This window comes from Platalea leucorodia, assembly GCF_965183815.1.
Source record: "Platalea leucorodia genome assembly, chromosome: 2".
Lineage (NCBI taxonomy): Eukaryota > Metazoa > Chordata > Aves > Pelecaniformes > Threskiornithidae > Platalea > Platalea leucorodia.
Window position 1 is genome coordinate 108,615,282 of NC_138824.1, and position 21,214 is coordinate 108,636,495.

The window sequence follows — 21,214 nt, forward strand, 5'->3', positions numbered from 1 at the left end:
CCTATTTCCACTTCATTAAACTTGTGGAGCAGCAGCCTTATGAGAATGAATTGTTTCTCTGGCTTTATTTTAATCTTATTTTTATCCAGTGAGAGAAACTGAGGGGGAAAGAGGCCTCCTGCAGTCCTTGTCCTACTTAGGCACTATTGCAGAAAACTTACTCCAACAACAGGCGAATATAAAATTCATACAGCAACAACACACTTGCAGGGATCCGATGCTCCTGGTGTGCCTTGGTGGTCAAAGCTGCACACCCGGGTGAACGCACACACCCGGGTCCACTCCTGCGCAGGCTGAAACCGCGCACGCTCTTCTCTGCTCCCTGGTTTAGGTGTTCACATCCAGAAAGATCTCATTGACTGCAACTGTTAATTGCACAAGTATCAAAGATCCCGCCTCACCTCAAACAACTCTGCTACGGGCCGTAGGTAAGCGATACCAGGGAAGATTTCACAAACAGTTTTTCCACACAAAATTCAGAATAGTACAGTGTGGAAATCCTAAATAAAAGTTAAATTGAACTTTTTAAGACAGGTCTCTATTACAAAGAGTCTACGGTATTCAATAGCAGGGACACATTTGGGCAAAAAGCTCAGCTGTCTGGTTTGAATATAAAGAATAAAAGCTTAACAGAAAGCCTTTCAGTAAAGGCTTTTCCATTTAGTCAGATTAAAAAAAAAAAATTACTAGCCTGATTTCCTAAAGAAACAGGCCTTGTGATCACGGAGGGTGCACGTACCCAGGCACGCCTGCCCTCCTGTCTCTTGAGCGACAGCCCTGGCAGCCCGAGGCCACCTGCAGCAGCTCGGCCCGAGCCCGGGGCTCCCCGACACCCCCGGCCTCCGGGGAGCCCAGGGGCTGCAGCCGGCACGCAGCTCCCGATGGCGCTGCCCGCCACTGCCCGCTTCCCGGGCCAGTGGAGGTTAGGTGAGACAACGCGGGGGGCTGGGGAAGAAGAGCGGAGGGGAGCACCCCCACCCCACCGCAGTGAGGTCTTCCAGAGCTGAACTCATCCTGCAGCCTCAATGGATCCCCCCCACCCCAACTCTTAATCCGAGGTGCATTACAAGACGAAATTCCATCAGAAAAGTCAGGCACCATTATCTGCAGCATCCAGTAAAGTTATATGATAATTTATCCTGCTCCCTACTAATCATTTAAAAAGAAATCCTGTGAAGAGACACACATTGTTAGCTTGAGGGAAAAACAAATAAATAACTAAACAAACTCTGCAGAATAACAGGACTACGGATAACATTAAGTCACCTAAAATCCGGGGCGATATTTAACCGGTTTCCTGCAAGGTGACGGGTTTCTGACAGCAGTCCCAGTTCTCCAGCGAGACAGCCCTGCCGGGTCAGGCGCCAGGAGCGCGCTGCGGCCCTGCCGAAGGGCCACCGAGCTCCCGGCACGGCCGGCCGCTGGCGAGCGCCTTCCGCTGCCATGAGGCAATAACCTCGACGGGAGCAGATGACATTAGAATTAAAATGAGCCTACGACACAACAGGCACACTACAGTATTTAAAGATGCGTTGAGATCTGTACGGAGGATCAGCATATAATTTTACTACCTCACAATTAAAGAAACAGTAAATTCAGCAGTGCACTCCACAGAGGGCAACTGAAATTTTCTAGCCCATTTCCTTTCAAGGAGAAAGAAAAAAGGCAATCTTTGGGTTTTTTGGGGTTTGTTTTTGGGGGTTTCTCGTTTGTTTTATTTTTATTTTTAAAATGGACTTTGAATTACCTGATTTTTGAAACGCACATTTGTCTCAGCTCCCACAGAAAACTGAACATGTTATATTCTAATACGCGAGGATGTGGTCTCAAGAAACTCATGACAGCTTTGGTTTATAATGGCTATCTGTTATAATTTAGCCCTATCAGTCTCCCCTGTCTTAGTGGTGGTGTGGCAATATCATCAATGGTGACTTTGTGCCATCCTTCATCACCACATACCTAGCTGAAACTTCACAGGCTGACTTGAGTAAAAGGAGTATGAGAGACTCCTCTAAAAAGTTCATTTTTGAAAAATAATTTGAAACATAAGAAATTAAAGTTCTGTGCTGCCTCCCTCGCAGCAGCATTATGACTACACATTCCCCATCAAACAAGAAACTCCATTAGCAAAATTTTCAACCTTTTTCTCCTCAGTAAGGTCACAAAGCAAGAGAGTCTTGGGCATCTTTGCTGGGGATAGCAGGCAGCTGCAAACTCCTTCCCTGGTCTGTAACAGCACAGCAGAGTCTGTGCACTGCACGCACCCCCCACGCAGCGCTAGGAAGTGGGTGGCACATTTACCACTCTTCTTTAAATCAGCCCCAGAAAAAGCTTCAAGGCAACATGCCAAGTTAGCAAGAGCTGGTACTGGTGATGATGGGGAAGTCTGTCCATCTTTACCATCAATAAATGCAGAGGTTACCCAGTAGACCAGCAGACTGTATCCCAAAAAAGCAGCCCAGTCAGCTTCAGGCGAGGGGACAACTATGGTCCAGCCAGGGTTGTCACAAGAGATGTTCTGTGGCTTTCAGCACCGCGTCCCATAAAACACACACAAGACTAGAGGGAACTTTTAAAAGTTGCCAGTAAGATGTTGGTTATTTTTTCATTTCCAAACAAGTAAAGGAATACAGAGAGAAAGAGAAGACTTAATTCTAGTACTCTATTAGAAAAAAGTTAGAAACTTAGGCATCCGTATCAAAAAACTTGCCAATTACTACCACCAAATAATTAAAATGTTCCAATGTAAGGGGGGGGGGGGAAAGGTAGTGGAAAAGCCTCTAAATGAAAAGAGCACAGTCCTCAAACAGGTGAGAAATTACATGAGAGATACAAGCAGAATTTAAAGAAAAGCTGACAAACGGGAAAATAGGTTATACCAAGGGAAATGCAACTCTTGCAACTCTGCAACAAGCTGTCCAAAAGCTATTTAGCTTTTTTAAAAACAAAACAAAAACATATTTACAATCTTAAAAACTTTCTCTTATATATTTTCCCATTATTCTGTACCAAAACAAAGCAAAAGTTAAAAATCTGCAAAATATAGAAATGCTTCCTCAGTCATAAAAAGATTTCTAGGATATGATGAAATACACAGTATTCAGTCCTCTAACCAGGCCATTTATAACTATGCGCTTTGGAAAGTGTTAAAAAAGTACATTTTCAACAGCTGTGATCCCAGGAGAAATTTATTTTTCAAAGCAGGTAACTTCCAGAGGAATAAAGTGAAACTGAACACAAAAGGAAAGTGGAGCAGGAGCCTGTTCTCGCTATCTCCTCCTCTTCTGAAAAGGATGAAGAATGGCACGTGCCTGTGCATACCCAGCCTTTTCCAGCTGCTTACTTTAAAGCACTCTCAAAGCATACACCTGAATGTAAATTAATACTATTTTCAACTTCCACGTAGCACTTTTTTTTCTGGCTTAATCTCAGTAAAAGCACAGCTAAATTCAACTTATCAAGATGATTTTTTTTTTTTAATTGGAATTTTATTGAAATTCAGAAAGAGTAATTTTTGGTTTGAGAATAAAAATAGAAATTTTCAGCCCAGGTATCTGACTTTTCTTGAAGTCACACAGCTGTGAGAAGAACAGCTATCACAGAAACCATGCGTGAACTCAAGCCTAGCATTTACTATTCACCAAAAGTAATAGATGGCATTAAATATAGCTACACAATTCACAATCCAAAACTTCTACGTCTCAGACTCAGCCCCTCACGTCAAGTGAACATTTTGTTTTAATTAAAGGGAGCCCTCTGGATTATGGGGTACCACACGAGTGAAATGATGACATGTCAACTGATAGGAAGGAGCCACGGAGGCATATAATGCCATTTTATCACGTGCATTAATTACGTTGGTCTAGACAGAATTCGTGGGAAGATATAAGGGTCAAATAAATTTAAATAGCTATGGATCATGCCTTGAAAACACTAACACCTCTCTGAAAAGCTTTTACTAAATACATTATTCTGTCTACATGTGCTTACTGTAAAGCTTAAAAATATGCTTTCACCTGATGGCTAAAAAAAGCTTTACTCAAGGATATTATAAGCACAACCTGCATTTGCGTGACACCTAAACTTTGATAAGCTTGACTGTTGCCAATTAGTTGATGACAGAAACATTTTAAAAGAAGTGTTGTGCAGGGTATAATTTTTTTCAGCAAGAATCAACCAGTTAAAATAATTCAGAAACCTACTATAAACAAAAGCATCAAGTCAAAGCTGTGCATCTCAGAACAAAAACCATTACAATTTGCATACCGATATTTCTACTGCCTTAAAAGAAAAAGTTGTTTACATACACAAATCTGTGTCAGGTGATGTTTCCAAAGTTAATCTAGTTGCACTCCAGCCTTCAAGCTGTTCTGCATCGCGTGTTCCTTCAATTCCACCTCGCCAACATCCTTACTTTGGAGAGCTACATTAAAACTGTGGACACTCAGTGTTGCCACCCCTCACAACAGTGCTCTTTCTGTTAAAGTCCCATCATCAGGAAACATCAGGTTTCAGGAAAACTCTCACGCTGATGGCTTTCAACATGCTCCTGAATTTCACCCATTATGGCAAAGAAAAGCCTAAGTACGTACCTAATGACATTTTCAAAAGAAGGAAAACTATGAAACCTAACCGAAAAAATCATCAGTGCCTTCTTAAATTGCAAGAGCCTACGTCTAAATAAATTAAATATTTTCATTGTGATTTTCAAATGCTTGGAACTAGTGATGTTACTAAATACATGGAAAACCAGTCCATAATTAAATAGAGAAGAACTCACAAAGCCTGCCACAGACGTCTGATGTTATCACAGTGTCCTACTCACGACATTTTGTGTCGATCTGTCCTTTACACCATCTTAGGACCCAATTCTTCCCTCACAGCACTTCACGGGAATCTCAATATTGACTCAAAATGTTAAGCTTAACATCTCATTCCTGTTAAAGCCTAAAACCACAGCTTCTGCACCACGTTCACCAGGAAAACTACTACGTAGTTCAGAAGGTTAAAACCACCCCTCTGCCAGAAGACGCAGCCGTGCAGCTATCGGCCGACGGCAGCCCACCACCTCTGCCACCCCAGATCCACAGACCAGCGTACTCGCCTCGAATATCCAGGCAGGGAGGCGTAACCCGCTGCAGCAAAGAGGCAGACTTACATTCCCTGTATTCACTTCTGAAAACTGGGATGGTAACACAGAGCAGAAAGATGGTAGGGACAGGATTACTCAAAAAGAAGGTTCATGAAAATGTTCTGTTAACGGTCTCTAGAGTCTTTAGTGTATTGCAAGTTTTGAAGTGCTAAAGAAATCTAATGATAAAGAGGTCTAAAGCCTGCAACACAGAGTGGAAATTTTAATGCTGTAAGAAAGCAACATTTTAGACGGTGACTGTACTCAACCATGGCACGCACTACAGCTGCTCTCCCTTCTACCTGCAAGTTTGGCTGAGGTGTGTTGGCACAATACAGCTTACGACAACATTTATATTCAGCACAGCATTAATGTAAGGTAACACTAAAAATCTGACATATGCTGTTCAGAATACATTGTTGCCAAGTTAAAAGTTATAAGCATTCACAAAAAAGAGCAAGAGATGCCATTTGCAAACCTGATGCAGGAAAGGGGGAAAAGTATTTCCTTTTACTTGGCATAAAGCCTGAGTTTGTACCATTACACAAGGCGTGCCCCCGCTGTCCTGTTCAGCAGTAAAGCACCTCACCACCTCATCTTTAGTTCAGCCTCACAGCTTTAGATTGTCACCATGTTTTCTCTCTTTAAAAAAAAAATAAATAAATAACATTTAAAAATATTAATTTTATTTAAATAATAAAAGAGACAAAGAATTTGTCAGAAAAGTTTCAACTCCACATAGTTTTACATGCAACTAACTATTGTGATTCACAGTACTAGCTTTTTCCTATTAATTATACTTGAGCACCCATTAACCAGAACCCTGCACACATCACAGTCCCGAAGGAGTTACCACCCCACCTACTGCACGCTTAGCTCTCTGGCAGAAGTCGCATGCGTGTTATATTAGTTTCACTGAACTTGGTTAAACTAACATTCACTCGAGTCAAATATTTTATACCCTTGGCAGATACTGACTTCTTTAACAGCATCCCAGCTGATGAAGTGTAATCAGCTAACAGAAGCAGTCTGTATTTCCTAGCGGGGAAAAAAAAGACTGAAGCCTACCCTGAATTCATAAAATAATTTTGAAATACGTTGTCACAACAGCCTCTCCTGCATTACTCACCTAATACTCTGGCTTGCTGTTTGCATCGTGATGCTACGCTGCTACCTGGGGCAGGAGTCAACAGCCCCCTCGTGAGAAACTGAATCCTCACGAATTACAGGTGTCTACCAGCTATCTACAGACCACCACATTGGGAACTTAGTCACTGGGTTTTGAGAGGGAAATTTAACACTTCCATTAAAACAAAACAAAACACGCCACAAAAAACCAAAACAAAACCAAACACCAAAAACCCCAACAGACACACAAGCCTGTGTTGTGACTCAGTGCAACCTTCCCGGCCCTCACATAAGCACGCTGGTTATCACAAGAGAACTAGAAAGTGAAAGTGCTCAGGATTCTTTCGTTTCCCAGAAAAGCTGCTCCCACACACGTGGCTTTCCTACTCAGTGAAAGTAGAAAAGATTTTCCTGCCTCAGTCCAGCTCCTGGCAACACACACACACACACACATACCCTACCCCCCCCAGAATTTTAGGAGCTCTGTTCCATAATAAGTACAAGAAGTCAATAACAAAAAAAAAAAACAAACAAAAAAAACACAAAAAACAAAAAAAAAACCCACACCAAAGTAAGTGAAGATGCTGCTCTGAAGCTTTTTGCATACTTTTTATGCTAAGGAATATCACGTTTGGCTCTTAGCTTTTGCCAAATGACCAGCTAGGAATTGCGAATAAGCATCTTCACTACAGAAAGCAAAGAGCAGTAAGACATAGAGGAACCCTGGAAGCACCCCTGGGCACCTGGACAACCCCCCTATCACTGGCACTGCCAGCCACAGCTGTAAGGGGGTGACTGATGCAGCAGCCCAAACAATTCCTGGCACAGGTGACGCGTGAGGGTTAAACACCTCCCAGCTCGTCCTGCAAAGACATCGGCCCAGCCTGAAAAGGCAGCCTCCAAGTCAGCTGGGGCATCAGGTCAGCCACTGCGTCAGGTCCCCAGCGTCCACCGTGTCCCTCAACCCAACCACTCACATCACTGAAGTTATGCAGCCAACTTCTCGCGGACTGAACAATCAGACTGTTGACACTTGGGTGGGTTCTTCAGCCAGGAATAAAAGAAGATATAGCCAAAACCAGAATGGAAATTATCTCTCTCATTCATCTGTAGTTAGGTAAGTCCATGAGCACCAACTAAATTCACAGGATTAGAGAGATGCTGCTTCCTGCCTTAACATAACGTTCAGGCATAAGAGTGCAAGAAAAGCAACTGCTCAATTATCCTCCCACTTATCTTTGCAAAGCACTTTTAAAAATGTGAAATATTTTTCTATTTTGAGACATGGGTAATTTGCTTTTTGACCTTTTCATAGAAGCTGATGAGTTTTGTCATCTTTTGTAGCTGCTGCTCCTAGTAGTTGTAGATACAGGTTATCCTAAGAATATATTTTTTTAGGAAGTACTAAAGATATTTTAAAATAATATTACAAAAGGTTAATAGGAAAATGTATAAACCTTAGATTTTCATATTCTGAAGCAGTATTTTTCTTTCAAGGTGTGGACCAAAAGATATTTAAAGACATCATTTTGGACAGACGCTAATGGTAGTACTATGGTTGTAAACTCCTGCTACCACAATCAAAATCATTACTGAACCTTTGTGAAAGGTTTTCTAGAATGCAACAGGTTTTAAACCACAATTAAAGGTTCCAGAAAGGTGCAGATTCATAGCATATTATACCAATAAAAAAATTCCAAGATTCAGCAGGATTGAACAGCTACCAAAAAAATCCCTAATCACACACACATACACGCCCCCCCTCCCACCAAAGCCCATCAGAACATTCACAAAACTAAAAGGCATTCAGAACATCAGTCTGACAAGAGCTTCAAAAATTAGTCTGAATCACTGACCTTTGCACCTTGCTCCAGCTTCCAGAAAATACAAACAGGAGTCTACATAGAAAGTGTAACGACATGCAATATGAACTTTTTAAATGAACTTTTTTAAAAAAAAAAAAATAAGTAACAAGATGTGTGTATCTAAAAGTGTGACTGTATAGCACTTCAAATAATTCTTGGCAAGTATTTAGTAGTTGGTACAAACACTTTGAGTAAACCAGTCTGGTTATTCTGCTCTTCCTCACCAAAAGAGGTAATAAAGCCTTACCAGCAGTAGCAGGCATAACCCCCCATATTCAAGCCCATCACATGAGCAGCCCGCCTGCCACGCAGTCCAAACACATATGTAACCCACCCCCATGACGCGACCCGGGGTGCATTTCTGAGGTAAGGGAGGACACCTGCGTGTTGCTCACGGGCAAGAGCGGCTCTGGCCGTGTGATGGGAGCAGGAGCCTGCAGCCTCTCGGATCCACCAGGCAAATGGTCAGTCAGGCAACCCTGAACTCAATGGATCAAAACACAAAGACTCTAAAGGTTGTATCCTTGGAAGGTTGCCACCTAACAAGATGGAAAAAAAAAAAAAAAAGGAAAAAAAAAAAAACACAAAAAACCCACACAACTCCCAAAATACTTCCCTTATGTACTAAGTCCTGAGTGGACATTCCACGCGATCCCCCCCTGCCATTCAGGACTGCATCAATTGTTGGAGACATATGACTATCATCTTCTGTATGAACCACCGCAGTATTAAGTAGTTAGTGGCTACTGCTTTCAGGTAAGAAAAGCAGTCAGTACCATACTATTAGCTAAAATCTTTCAATAATATGTACATCAAACACATGGGATGAGCAGAGCAGAAGTACACACATGTGCAAGTACGATTTTCTCCTTACTACCTCGAAAAAGAGCAAAGGAGAAGTAAGTAGTATTAGACCTCGCTTAACACCATGCATTATTTCAAGTGGTAAATATCCTTAAAGGTTTGTGCTGCTTTAAAAAAAAAAAAACAAAAAAAACAGGCTGAGCTGACACACCTAACTTTATTCTACTATTCCTGTGATTACACTGCCAATATGCTGCTGAATCACAGGTCCTAAATAACAGTGGGCGTGGGAAACCAAAGGACAGATAAACCAGACTTTAAATCCACATATCAACCAACGCTCAGTCTCTCTCCAGAAGCAGTAGAACTTGATAATACACATTGCTGAGAGGCCAGCTAAATATTACCCTTTAAAATCCAGTTTCTTCAATCTGTTGTTCCGAGATGACCATCACAATAACTATTAGAGCTGACACACTGCTGAAATATGCATGACCTCTCCACATCATTTTTCTCCTAATTACTAGAAGAATCACCATTCACCCACCCCCATTGCTGAACCCACGGTGTGAAGGACACTGGCCAAGGGAAGGGTGCATGCAGCACAAAGGGCAGCCTGGGATGGTTTTCCTCCGGGAGAAAAAAAGTCGACGTACACGTGCACCAGCACGCACGGCCCCCACAGCCGCGGTGCGGGACTGCCTGCAGTACGGGGAATCCTGCAATACACATGCCTTAGTTCTTCAGCAGCAAAATGCATGACAACAAGTATTTTACTGGACAGAAATACAGATAGGGCAAAACCAGAAGCTACTTTTTTTTTTTTTTTAAGCTTCCCAGGCCATTTACCTTTATTCACATGCTTCAGTCTCAATACGAAGATTACAGATAACCAACAGGCACCTAACGACATTAGAGAAGCACACAAGAGCTGTGAGCAACAAGAGTAACATGATTAATTATTTGCTTCAGGAGATAAATTAAAAGTTTTAACTAGGAGTCAAGATGACCAGTAAACATGAAAGAAAAAATGTCTTTTGATGCGATCCAGATGCTTTAACTACACAATAAACTAAAGATAGCTTCAGTGGGAAACGGGCTGTTTGTAGTTAGTGCATTTATTAATACAAACCTACATCTCCAAGTGCTGCCGAAGTTTGACACACACTTCCTGCATGACAGTAAGAAAACATCGGGTGAACAATGTTGGGAACCACAGTTCTGAATAAGGTATGCTGATGACTCAGGCATCTCTTGGAAATCAAATACATTTCTGCTTGTATGTGGTTTCTTCGCACTAACAGAAAACAATCATGACAAACTTTGAGGTCTCCAAAACAAACTCTCGTTACTCACGGAGCATGGGATTTTCTTCTTTTGAGGGAAGGCGATGAGTTAGTGGTATGGTAACCTCTCCACCTTTCAACAATGCATCAGCCCACTGTACCTTCACTATTTTTCTTCTTACATGCAAATAAGCTGAACAATGTTAAAGTTTGTCATCCAATTAGCTATTCCTTAGTCTCACTAAGCAATGAGATACTCACTTTGGAGTGAAATAATATTTTTTGCAAAATATTCTCAAGATTGGCCTTCCTCCCCCCCCCCACACGCAATTAGGGATAAAGTAGGTAACAAAGAGTTTCAGATGATATAATAATCAGATGATTCAACAGAAATAAAGAAAATCTCTGCCATGAAAAAAAACTGTTATTTTATACGGTTTCTCTAGATACTTAGTTATCATCGTCCATAGACGCTGATTACAACTTTACAATTATTGCTAAAGTCATTTTTACTGCAGTACGGATTACCAGGTGATCTACCACAATCAATCTCCAACCATCCTTTAAGCTTATCCTTGATTTGTGACTAAAGTAACACCAAACTGCTAACCTGCAAGCCCTAGTTTAGCTGAAAATTATAACTTTTCTTCTTCGGTATTATTGACAGAAAGCGCAAGCAGGCAGCTCTGACCAGTGTCTACCAGGTATTATGTAACAAAGTATCCAGTATAATAATTAAAGGACATTTAAGTAAACCAACAACAACAGGCTTTGTAAAACCTTCCTCACATAAGTTGTCAGGTGCACAGCAGCAACAAATGAAGTTGTTAAACACAGAAGACACACGCACATAGCATGGGGCCTGGCAGCAAAACTCTGCTATGTTAGCCTGCTAGCACACCTCGATTTAAAACACTACCGACTGAGGAACGAAGAGACAAAATTAGTCCGCTCAGCCCTTGCCTTCCTGCTGAAGCGGCCAAGATCAGTGCTAACTACTTCCAACTATGACAGCAGTCTTTGGCGAGGCATGCCTCTTCCTCCAAATGAGCTGCTTGAGTGTAAGTTGTACCACTTCAACCAATTACACCTCAATCACCGCATTCTCACTGTCCACTCTTATGACTGGAGCCATTAAACTTCCACGCTGACTATACCAAGGCAAATACACCTTACAAAAGCATCATGTGCCATAAAAAAAAAAAAAAAAAAAAAAAAACCAAAAAACGACAAAAAACAACAACAGGGAAGAGGAGGCAGTCACATCACTAACCAGAACAGTTGCATTAACCAGCAACAGTTACCTTTAAAAAATAATTTAAAAAAACACTGCGATTTAATTTTAGGTCCCGGTTCAGTTCACTTCAAGCTAAGACGGGCTTTAGAAGGTGTCCATTTTTTCTGACAAGGAAACATTTTCCAGCAACTCCTGGTGCGCAGTAAGAGATTCATAAACGCTTAACCCCATTTCAGGATGCGGGTAAATACGAGTCCCTAAACCCAGCTCTTCCCTACTCCAGCCGGAGCGCGTCGCGGCGCGCCCGGGGTCACCGCCTGGAAGGAGCGTTCACCTTCAGCAGCCGCGGCGGCCGGCGCAGCATCTCCCCGCCGGCCCCGGGCTCGCACCGGGGGCCCGGGCAGCGGCCCCGGCCCGCACGCTGCTCCCCGTCCCGCTGCTCCGCCCGGCAGCTCCGCAAGCTCAACAGGCCCGCCCGGGGCCGCGGCGCCCTCCCAGCCCGGGGCTGCCCGCGGGCCGGCCCGGCCAGCGGCGGGTCTCCCGCCCCCGAGCCGCGGGGCGCTGGGGGAAGGACCCGGCCCGCAGCGGGGCTGACCCGGGGCCCGGCGGCCCCCCGCTGCCCGGCCGCGCCCCAGCGCGGCGCCCGGCCCCGCCGCGCCCCCCCCGGCGGCTTCGCGGTCGCCCCGGCCCCGGCCCGGGGCTGCAGCGGCGGGGGCAGGGAGCGGCCGCGGCGCGGGGAAGGCCGGCCCCCCGCGGCCGAGGGGAGCTTCCCACGGGCCCGGGAGGCGGCGGCGGGGGCCGGGCAGGCTGCGCCCCCGTTGCGGGGAGGGAAAAGTTGCCGGCGGGGCGGGGGCCGGGCGCGGGGGCAGCCGCCGGAGGCAGGGAGCGGCCCCGGCAGGGGTGCGGGCCGGGCCCGGCGGAGGCCGGCGGGCAGGGACGCGGCGAGGGGCGCGCAGCCGGCCGCGAGGCCGGGCGCTGGCGCAGCGGGCGGGCCCCCGCAGGGCGGCGGGCCGGGCCGGGCCGGGCCGGGCCGGGGTCTCACCTTGGCGGCGCCGCCGGGCTGCAGCACGTTCTGCTCCACCGTCATGGCCCCCGCGCGGCTCCCGGCTGCGCCCCGGGCTCGGCGGGCGGCAGCGCCGTGCGGCAGCGGCTGGGCCGGGCCCGGGCTGGGCGAGCGGAGCAGGAGGAGGCGGCGGCGGCGGAGGAGGAGGGGCGGGAGGGGGAGCCCGAGTCAGCGCCAGGCGGGCGGGCCGCCGAGGCGGGCGGCCGCCATGGGGCAGCGCGGATCCGCTCAGGCCCCGCTGTCACTCCCAGCGCGGCCGCCCCCGCCGCCGCCCGGAGCGCCGAGCGCGCCGCCGGCCCCGCCCTCGGCCCCGCTCCGCTCGGCTGCGGCTCCCCGGCGGCGCCGCCCCACGCACCTGCCCCGGGCGGGGCTCCCCCCGCGGCTGCCCCCGGCCCCCTCGCTGGCCGCCGCTGCCCTGCCCCGGCCCCGCGGTATTTACACCCGCCGCCTCCATCTTGGCGGCGGCGCCCGCCCCCGCGGGTCTGGGCTCGGCCCCAGCCGCAGGGGGAGCAGCCCGGCCCCCGCCGAGCTCCCGGGCCGCTCCGCCGGGCAGGGCCCCGCGTCCTCCGCCGGGCGCAGGCTTCCCTCCGCCCCTCGCCGGGGCAGCCCCACCGCGCTGCCTCCCGCGGGGCAGCGAAGTTTCCCCCGCCGGGCAGCGGCCGCCCGGGGCAGCCGCGGTCGGGCCACGGCGGCGGCGACACCGAGAGCAGCCCGGGGCTGCGTGGGGCGGCCGCAGGCGCCTCCCGGGGCGCGGGAGCCGAGGGCGGCCTGCCTGCAGCCAGCCCCGCCCGGCGGCCGCCAGCGCACCCGGCTCCAACGCCCCGGCGCTTCCCCGGGGCTCGGCGGGACGCGTCCGACCGATCCCGGCCCCGGCCGCTCGTACCCGCAGCAAACCCCGGCACCGAACGGCGCCCGGAGTTGCGCTCCCCGCTTGGGGTGAGCTGCGAGGTGGTCGCAGTCAGCGTTCACGTTTAAACGGGAGCGACTTTAACTACTTCACTGCTGATTAAAATATGGGGAGGGTTTCAGGTCCCGGCAACCCGCAGTGAGTTTTGGGATAAACGGGATGAGGAAAGAGGTTGTCCCTCTGTCGCTCCGCTCTGTGGAGTCAGGGAAAGGGAGGGAGAGGACTGGGCTGTGGGCATCAGCACACGCAGGGGAAAGCCAGCCCTGGGAAGTCCGGGGGTACTGCGCCGTCCAAAATGCCTTTGAACAGAAGCCGGTGAAGGGCAGCAGAGGAACCCACCCCGCGTTTTGGATGCCTGCACCATAAGCGGTAGCTGCACCCCGGTTAGGCTTCTCAAGCTGGTGGAGCTTGGTCTGTAGGAAAAGCTGAGGAGAGCGGCACGCTGCTGATAGCCCCAAGTACCTAAAAACCATGAGCTGGGAGCCTAATGCAACGCAGTGAGTTGTGGCTACTGCCCGACTGTCACGCACAGCCTTAGCATTTACGACTCTGTAATTCAATTCCCCCCCTCTCCCCACAGCAGAGTATGAATGTTTTTAAAGCTGAGGCGATCAGGTAGTAACACCACTGCAAGATCTTGGACTTCAAGTAAAACACCACTTTTTGCACAGGTCGTGACAAGCTGCAAACCCTGCCTTGTTTCACTGTAGCTTCTGCACAGGAGATGTTGCAATTTGATCAATATTTGCTCTTCTAAGGTTTGTTGCTCGTAGATTGTGTCAGTTTTAATGTTTTTGCCTTTTATGCTGCAATATACAAGGCGATTTTTAAAATTAATGTTCCCTAAGAATTTATCGTGCAAAAGACAAGAAACTATGCAGATAATATAATGAGATCGGAAATGGCTCGCAAATTACTTTTCTGGGGATAAGAGCAGAAATGATCCCTGCTCAGACTGATGGCTCCAGGTAAGAAAGGTAACAGTAGTAGTTCGGGGCTTTTTGAAGAGAAGTTTTCTGTTGCACTGCTCTGCCGGGGTGCTAGACCAATGCCTTTGTCCTTCTCTTCCCACATACAGGCATGCTTTTTCTCATACAGTTTTACACCTTCTTCTACACCCTGCGTATTTGACGAACGCTGCACTGTTTGCGTTCAGATAATTTTCATCAAAGCTATTCATTGTTTATATCTGAAAATATTTGCTTCGATGCAGCATTTTTTTTAAAAAATAGATTTGTCTTGCAATAATTTTGTCAAGTCTTTTCTCTGTTTCATTTAACTCAATGGAAGAGCTTCCCTGACAGAGAGAATGTGTCGAAAAAGAAAGCGTTGGAAAGAAATTTTATTTTTTGTCCAATTTGCCTGAAATCAGGATAGGATAACAAAGTATCATCTCCCATTAAATTCCTTCCCTTCTTCACCCCCCTCTTCCCAACAAAACTCTCACTTTTAAGGGCTCCTCCCCTGCCTCCCTTTCTTTAAAATAAAAAAAGGCTGAGCAATCCACTCCCAAGACAGGGATTTATCATTGAAATACTGACATAATCTGAGCCATACCCATGCAAATGAGGATTCTGTCGTACATATGGTGTTGCTGGAAACCAGACAGAACGGGGTTTCATGTTCCATCTGTAGCACAAGCTCTGTATGGACTACATGGAGCACAAGACTGGAATTTGTACCTCATCAGAAAACACTAACCATCTTGTTAGGCCCACAAGTTAGAAAGAGCTCACGACTTTTTATGATATTAGTGTTCCTTAGTGTCTATAATATATTAAAGAACTGTTGTTTCAGAAGAAATTACAAAACCAGATTGCTTGGTTTCACCCCTCCTTCTTTTTCTGCCTTCAAATCCCATTGACTGAGGCACAGATGAATTTTGTGTGAACCTAGCAGAGAATTCGGCATGATAACTCAAAGTCCAAAAGCTGCACTGATACAGCACAAAAAGAACCACATAGGAGACTCGCTTTCTTCATTTATGTAATATCATCTCATCTATCTGTAAAGTATTGTTTCTGAGACGTGCCACTTTAACAAAGAGCCCACAGTCTTACATTTCTGAGCTCCTGTTGCTAGCCTGCAGTGATCATTTAGCTGTCACACTCCCAGAGCTGCAAGCGTTTTCTTGCTAGTGTTATTGATGATACTAGTGCGCAGAAAGAGAGGTGATCACATTTGCTTATGAGAGTCACGAGCTGAAATTTATTTCTCTTTTTTTATCCCTTCCTGTTGCTTATATCATTGGTTACAAGTTGGGCAATGTACCTTAATGTACCTTTAATATCTCAAATAGTATTTAGGCATAGCTATACATATTTTCCCGGAAGTTTATCATATTTCCACTTAGTTGCTCCTCGCCTTTTAACAATATTACAGGGTTGCGTTGTTAAACATTTGGCAACGCGTTGCACAACCTCTGCCTCCAGCTGCTTGGTCCCCTCAGCCGGGCTACCCCGCTTTGCGTGTCCTCCTCACCAGCAGTGCTGGAGAAGAGATCCACCTGAAATACAACCACAGCCTCCCCTCCCCCTTAAACCAGTTGTTTTTTTCTGCTAGATCAGTTCCCCAAAATGGTTCACTGACTGGCTGTACGAACAGCTGTGCTGGCCCAAAAGAGCGGGTGACACAAGCTCAGCGATGATACCCGTTGAGCTTCGTTTCACCTATTTCTGAAATCAGTAACTGATCACTCCTTTCTGATCTGCAGACCGCCTGTTGGATGCAAACCGTGATCCTGCTCACCGGGCTCCTCGTCTTCCCATTTTTGTAAAGAGCAAACAAAACGCCAGCCAACCACAAAACACTTTAGCACATGTTTTATTGTATACAAAGATCATGTACAACAAGAAATAGCTCATTATTTCCCTCCGTTTTCAATAGGCTTGTTTTTGTCTTTAATTAAGTTCATCATTTATTTAGGGCTTTAATTATATTGTGGCTGCATTGGTTACAGCTGGGGAAGTACAAGTCAGGACTTCTTGGTTTTCTTTTCCCAAATGTGTAACCTGCTATATTGGCCATGAGAAAGCACTGCCTTAAAAAGTGCTGTAAACGCTATAAACGCACAGCTTCTGTAATTAACCCTAGAGAAGAGTTTCTCTGGATTCGCATTTATAAAATCCATTTTGGAGCACTTTCACTTAGGCCTTTTTGCTTTGCAGTAACCAGTTCAGCCACCTGAAACAAAACCGCTGCCGCTCAAGAAGCTTTTTAAGCGCGACACCTTTTAAATCATAATTTGACAATTACTCTCTGTGTCACTGGTAACCCTTCAAACAGCGCTTCTGTGCTTACAAAATCTTATGTTGGTTATTCCCCAAGGGAACCAAACCAAAAATTAACCAAAGTTGTAACTCAGCAAAGAGGGCGATCATTATCTGAAAGCCCTTTTTGAAAATCTAAAAGTAAAACTAAAATGATGTGAATGTAGTTTTTGTTACTGCACAAAACACAGCTACATATTCCATGGTTTATGTATCTCAAATGAAAGGTCCCTCACCTTCCAGTTGCCTCCTGACAGTAGATGCCTATTCATATACCTTCCAAAGGTCAGATGCTACATTCAAAATAAAAAAATCTGAGATTTAAAGTACTGAGTCCATGTAACTGCAGCTGAATTCCACAGAAATTACGGATTCTTAGAGAACCTGGTTCAAGTGCCTTACATTTAACCTTAGCCATCTTCACATTTTATTTACTTTCTTGACCACACTTGCGCATTGATCATATATTTCACCCGGCTTTCCTGAGAGGCAATAAGGTTTTTTCCTATGTGGCTGAAGGTAATTTAGAGCTCAGCAATGAATACTAGTCCTTCCAACAGGCATTACCCACCATTTATCAAGCAGTAGAAAGTTTCAGAACTTTTCCCCAAAATACTTCTCTGTCATTGAAAAAGTAACTCATTTAAAGGAGCACGTTTCACAACAAACTACTGTATCCAATGAATTTCCTTTTAGGTAAAATAATAACTAAACACCCACCCACCCACTTTAAACTTCACCTAATGATTCTTTCCAATGTTTATTTTGAAACATTTAAAATTTTTAGCATCACAAGTGTGTAACACTCAGATATTCAAGGTCTAAACAACTTATTTTGAATTACAAAGTAATTAAGCCAGTTCTGCAGAAATATTTTTTTTTATTTTTACTTTGAATATATTTTTTTCAAATGGCAAAGTTTCCTACAAAGTAAAAAGTCAAGTTCTTGTCTTCTCCTCATCTTCTCAGTCATTTCTTGCTTTCCGTTCAAGCTAATGCTCACTGACCGTGATGGCAGCCTATCACGCCTCCTGGACAAGTTTCCCATACACGCAGTCATGTACATACATGCACTCTTGCTTAATTAAATAATGACAGACAATTGCTTCGTTAGCCAATGACCTTACATCTTATGGTCTATGTGGACAAACAAGGTTGCTCTCCATCAGGATCCTGTAATCCACAGATAAAACCAGAAGGCAAAGCTGATGGGACTAGTACAAAATTCACATTTTTTGCTTCTGTCATTTTTTGATGCCTGTCTAGTCACCCATAATCTGCTACTCAAAGGCAGAGAAATGAAAGGACCCAGACCACTGAAGTGCATTATTTCAGGTAGGTTTCAGGTATTCAGTCCTTAGGGTAATGTCAAAACAGCTCAGCTAGTTAACTAAGCTCCCTGCCCTCGGTATGGAAGGGACTTGGATGCTGCAAGCTGGGATCTACAACATCCAGCAACCTCCGACTTGCTAAATTGCTGAAAGAGGCACGTGCCTAACATCCTACCCCTACTATGGACTGGGAAGCTATGTCTGAACGAGTGGGAAGCTGCTTTAGATAAGGATTCACATTTCACAACTGAAGCTTAATGATTCTTGCTCACGTCCAACCATGCCACTTCCTTATCGCAGCATGGTCTACAGCCTCGTTTTCTGGCCGCTCCTCTGGAATGAGGGGAATGTCGACACCAAAGCCCTGACAGCGTAGGAGGACACGGCACCCAAATCTTCCATCTCCTGGGAGAGTACTCTAAACATGAGGAGATTAAATACGGAACAAACATCATTACCGCCTCCCTGGCTGGCTGTATTTTTAAATGTAAGCACCCAAGGCTGCTGTGTGTCATGTTGATTCACTCCCGTCAGCGTGCTCAAAGCATAGCTATCAAGTGGTCTCAGGGAAGATGAACGGGGGAACACCACCGCTTCCCTTTTAGGGAACGTTTCTAGGCACTCAGCCCTGGCAGGCAGGAGGCACACATACAGAAAGACAGCTTCCCCAGCACTTCAGAAACTTTACTGATAAAAATTTGTTTGTCTAAAAATTTAGGTGGGACTTTGCTTTTTTTCTGTTTTGCTTTTAGATCTGTATTTTCAGCCAACCCAGCTGTAGACGGGTAGCTTTCTACAGAACATGGTGGGCATTAGCACAAGATTTGTTGTATTCAGCCCTTAGCAACATTAAGGAAAGATCAGACAGTCCCTCACAAATGACCGTGGCCTCCATGGCAGGACTTGATCACAGCTTTTTTTTCCAAGTAAAAAAAAAAGAACACAAAACAGACCTTTAGGATTTTAGTAGGATCTTGTAGGATTTTTATAGCGTAAAGTTTTCGTGCCCTCAGCCCAGAGTTTTTTTTTAAATTAGTACTTCTCAGTCTGGATCATGCAAAACTACTTAGTAGTAATTTCTTCAAAATGAACTGCGTGCTTGCTTATTTTATATTGTCTGAGAGGTTTTCTATCTCTTATATCCAGTTATGGGACCATGTGTCCTTCATTTTCTTGAATAAGTGTCAGTTTGTTTTGTATCTTATTACTGACTGTAAGAAATGATATGTAAAAATTCAAATAGATGTGAAACATTACTGACATATGTGCATGGTCAGACTCATGCCATCTTGTATTTTTCACCTGTATATAGAAAATAATTCTTTCTAAAATATTTTTTGGCAGAAAATAATCTATTCTCCATGTTATTTCAATGACCCATGGCGTTTGACCACATTTACTGATGGCAACAATAGCAGTTTTGTAAGTCAAAAGGCATCTGAGAAAACAAAAATGTATTTGTTTTCTTTTCTTGCCATGGTTTTAACCAACAAGCCTGCTTCACTTACATTTTACAGAACGCTGACGGTGGTAGACCATTTCACATCTCTGCCATATCTGACTTGTCTTATCTAAGCCCAGTGTTCATCTGGGTGATTAAAAAGTTAACATTTTAATGATTAATATTGCGGAGGTTACCTACCAGAAAGAAAGAAAAAGAAAGTTTTTAATCAATATAAAATGTCCCCTTAAAAACCTCCTTATTGCTATTAACCCACTCAGAGAAGCATTGCAGGTAGTGTGTGGCTGTTGTCAGTGGGCGCTCTAGACACAGCTGTAGGAAAACCTCCCAATAAATATGCGACTATACTCTCTGTGTATTCACATGAAGGACAATATTGGGCTCCAAGAGTACAGCTGGCACCACAAAATCTGTCACTTTATATATTCTGAGATTTCCAGTCCCACTTGTGCTGAGACGACCAACTGAAAGCAAAGTCATTTAATATGTGCAACATTTAAAGCTGATCTTGCCAGCAGACTTCACTATGACTCTTCCTCATCACGTTTGGTATATAAAAATGAAACCCACCTAATAGTAAAGTCAGCTTAGTGACCTTCAGTACTACAGTATCAGGCACAGCAGACGCAAAGCCTTTAAATGTTAAAACACGGACAGCTGGGGTGAAACATAAGACCTAAAGGGTGACACATTAGATAAACGGGAGGCTGATGAGATGAGGTGGGGTCATAAATTGCGTTAGTCACACTGTTTGACAAATGATCTCCAGTGGCACTTGCTTCTCGGTGGGGACTTTTGTTGATGATCTTTAGTAGGGCATTGGTAAAACTTTATTCAACTTGTTACACTATTGCACATTTGGTACATGTTACCAAGGAAAACCACTCTCGGGGCAAGCTTTGCTGGCATGAAACTCAACATCTGTGCAGAAGGGGGGGACTGCTGCGCTAGCCTCGGCTCCCTGCTGCACAGTCAAAGCAGTGGTTAATTTGGGGAGGGAGAGTCCGTGACTTAAAATGGAGACAGGACTGAGGTGCCGACGTTAGACAACGCTTTTGGGGAACGTGGGTGCAGCGGTCTCCTCAGAAGCGTCGTGTACCAACGGACAGCCAGAGCCGCTCTGAACGGCAGTTCACAGACGTTTACTGAGGCACGCTACACACGCGTATACTTTGCAATGTAAAACAAGCTCAGCGTAATATTCCAGAGAATCGATGAAGCAAGAAAAACTCCAAAGGCAAAAACCTAAGGGAAGTATTTATTATAAAAATGGACAAAATGAAGACAATAAAATAATTCATCACATGAACAGGACGGAGACTGATTATCTAAGCATGAAGGCAGAGACAGATAAGGTTTTTTAAGAGTAGCTGGTCAGCATTACAGGTAGGTGAGGTCTCATACATTTAGTTTAGTGGCCCATCTAGAAAATGGGGGCAGAGCTATTAATTCTGAGGGCTTGCTCTGTTTTTGTTAACCAAGGCTGGGAGGTGGTACAGCTAAACAGTACTAAGGGATGGCAAAATGTTAACTGTAGAAGGACATACTCAGTAGCAAAGAGGGACTGTGGGGGGAAAAAACCCACCGTATGAGGGCAACCAGCCCTCTGCACCAGGCTAGGCGACTGGCGTGGAAGTTCTGCAGCATGCAGCCCGGGAGGTGGCCACCGCACGGTGTCTCCACCGCTCTCTGAGGCTTTGCAAACACACACCTTCATGGCATGTCAAAGAG

At 45.4% G+C, this 21,214-nt stretch overlaps 1 protein-coding gene across 2 annotated transcripts in view; it reads right to left on the bottom strand.

Moving 5' to 3' along the window:
• Positions 1 to 12,596, bottom strand: part of USP25 (ubiquitin specific peptidase 25) — a 95,419-nt gene extending 82,823 nt beyond the window's left edge. For both annotated transcript variants that reach the window (XM_082304384.1, XM_082304385.1), the window contains exon 1: positions 12,494 to 12,596. In XM_082304384.1, coding sequence (XP_082160510.1) covers positions 12,494 to 12,538 — 45 coding nt within the window. In that variant the 5' untranslated portion in view covers positions 12,539 to 12,596. The remainder of the gene's footprint in view (positions 1 to 12,493) is intronic.
• Positions 12,597 to 21,214: the final 8,618 nt, after the last annotated feature.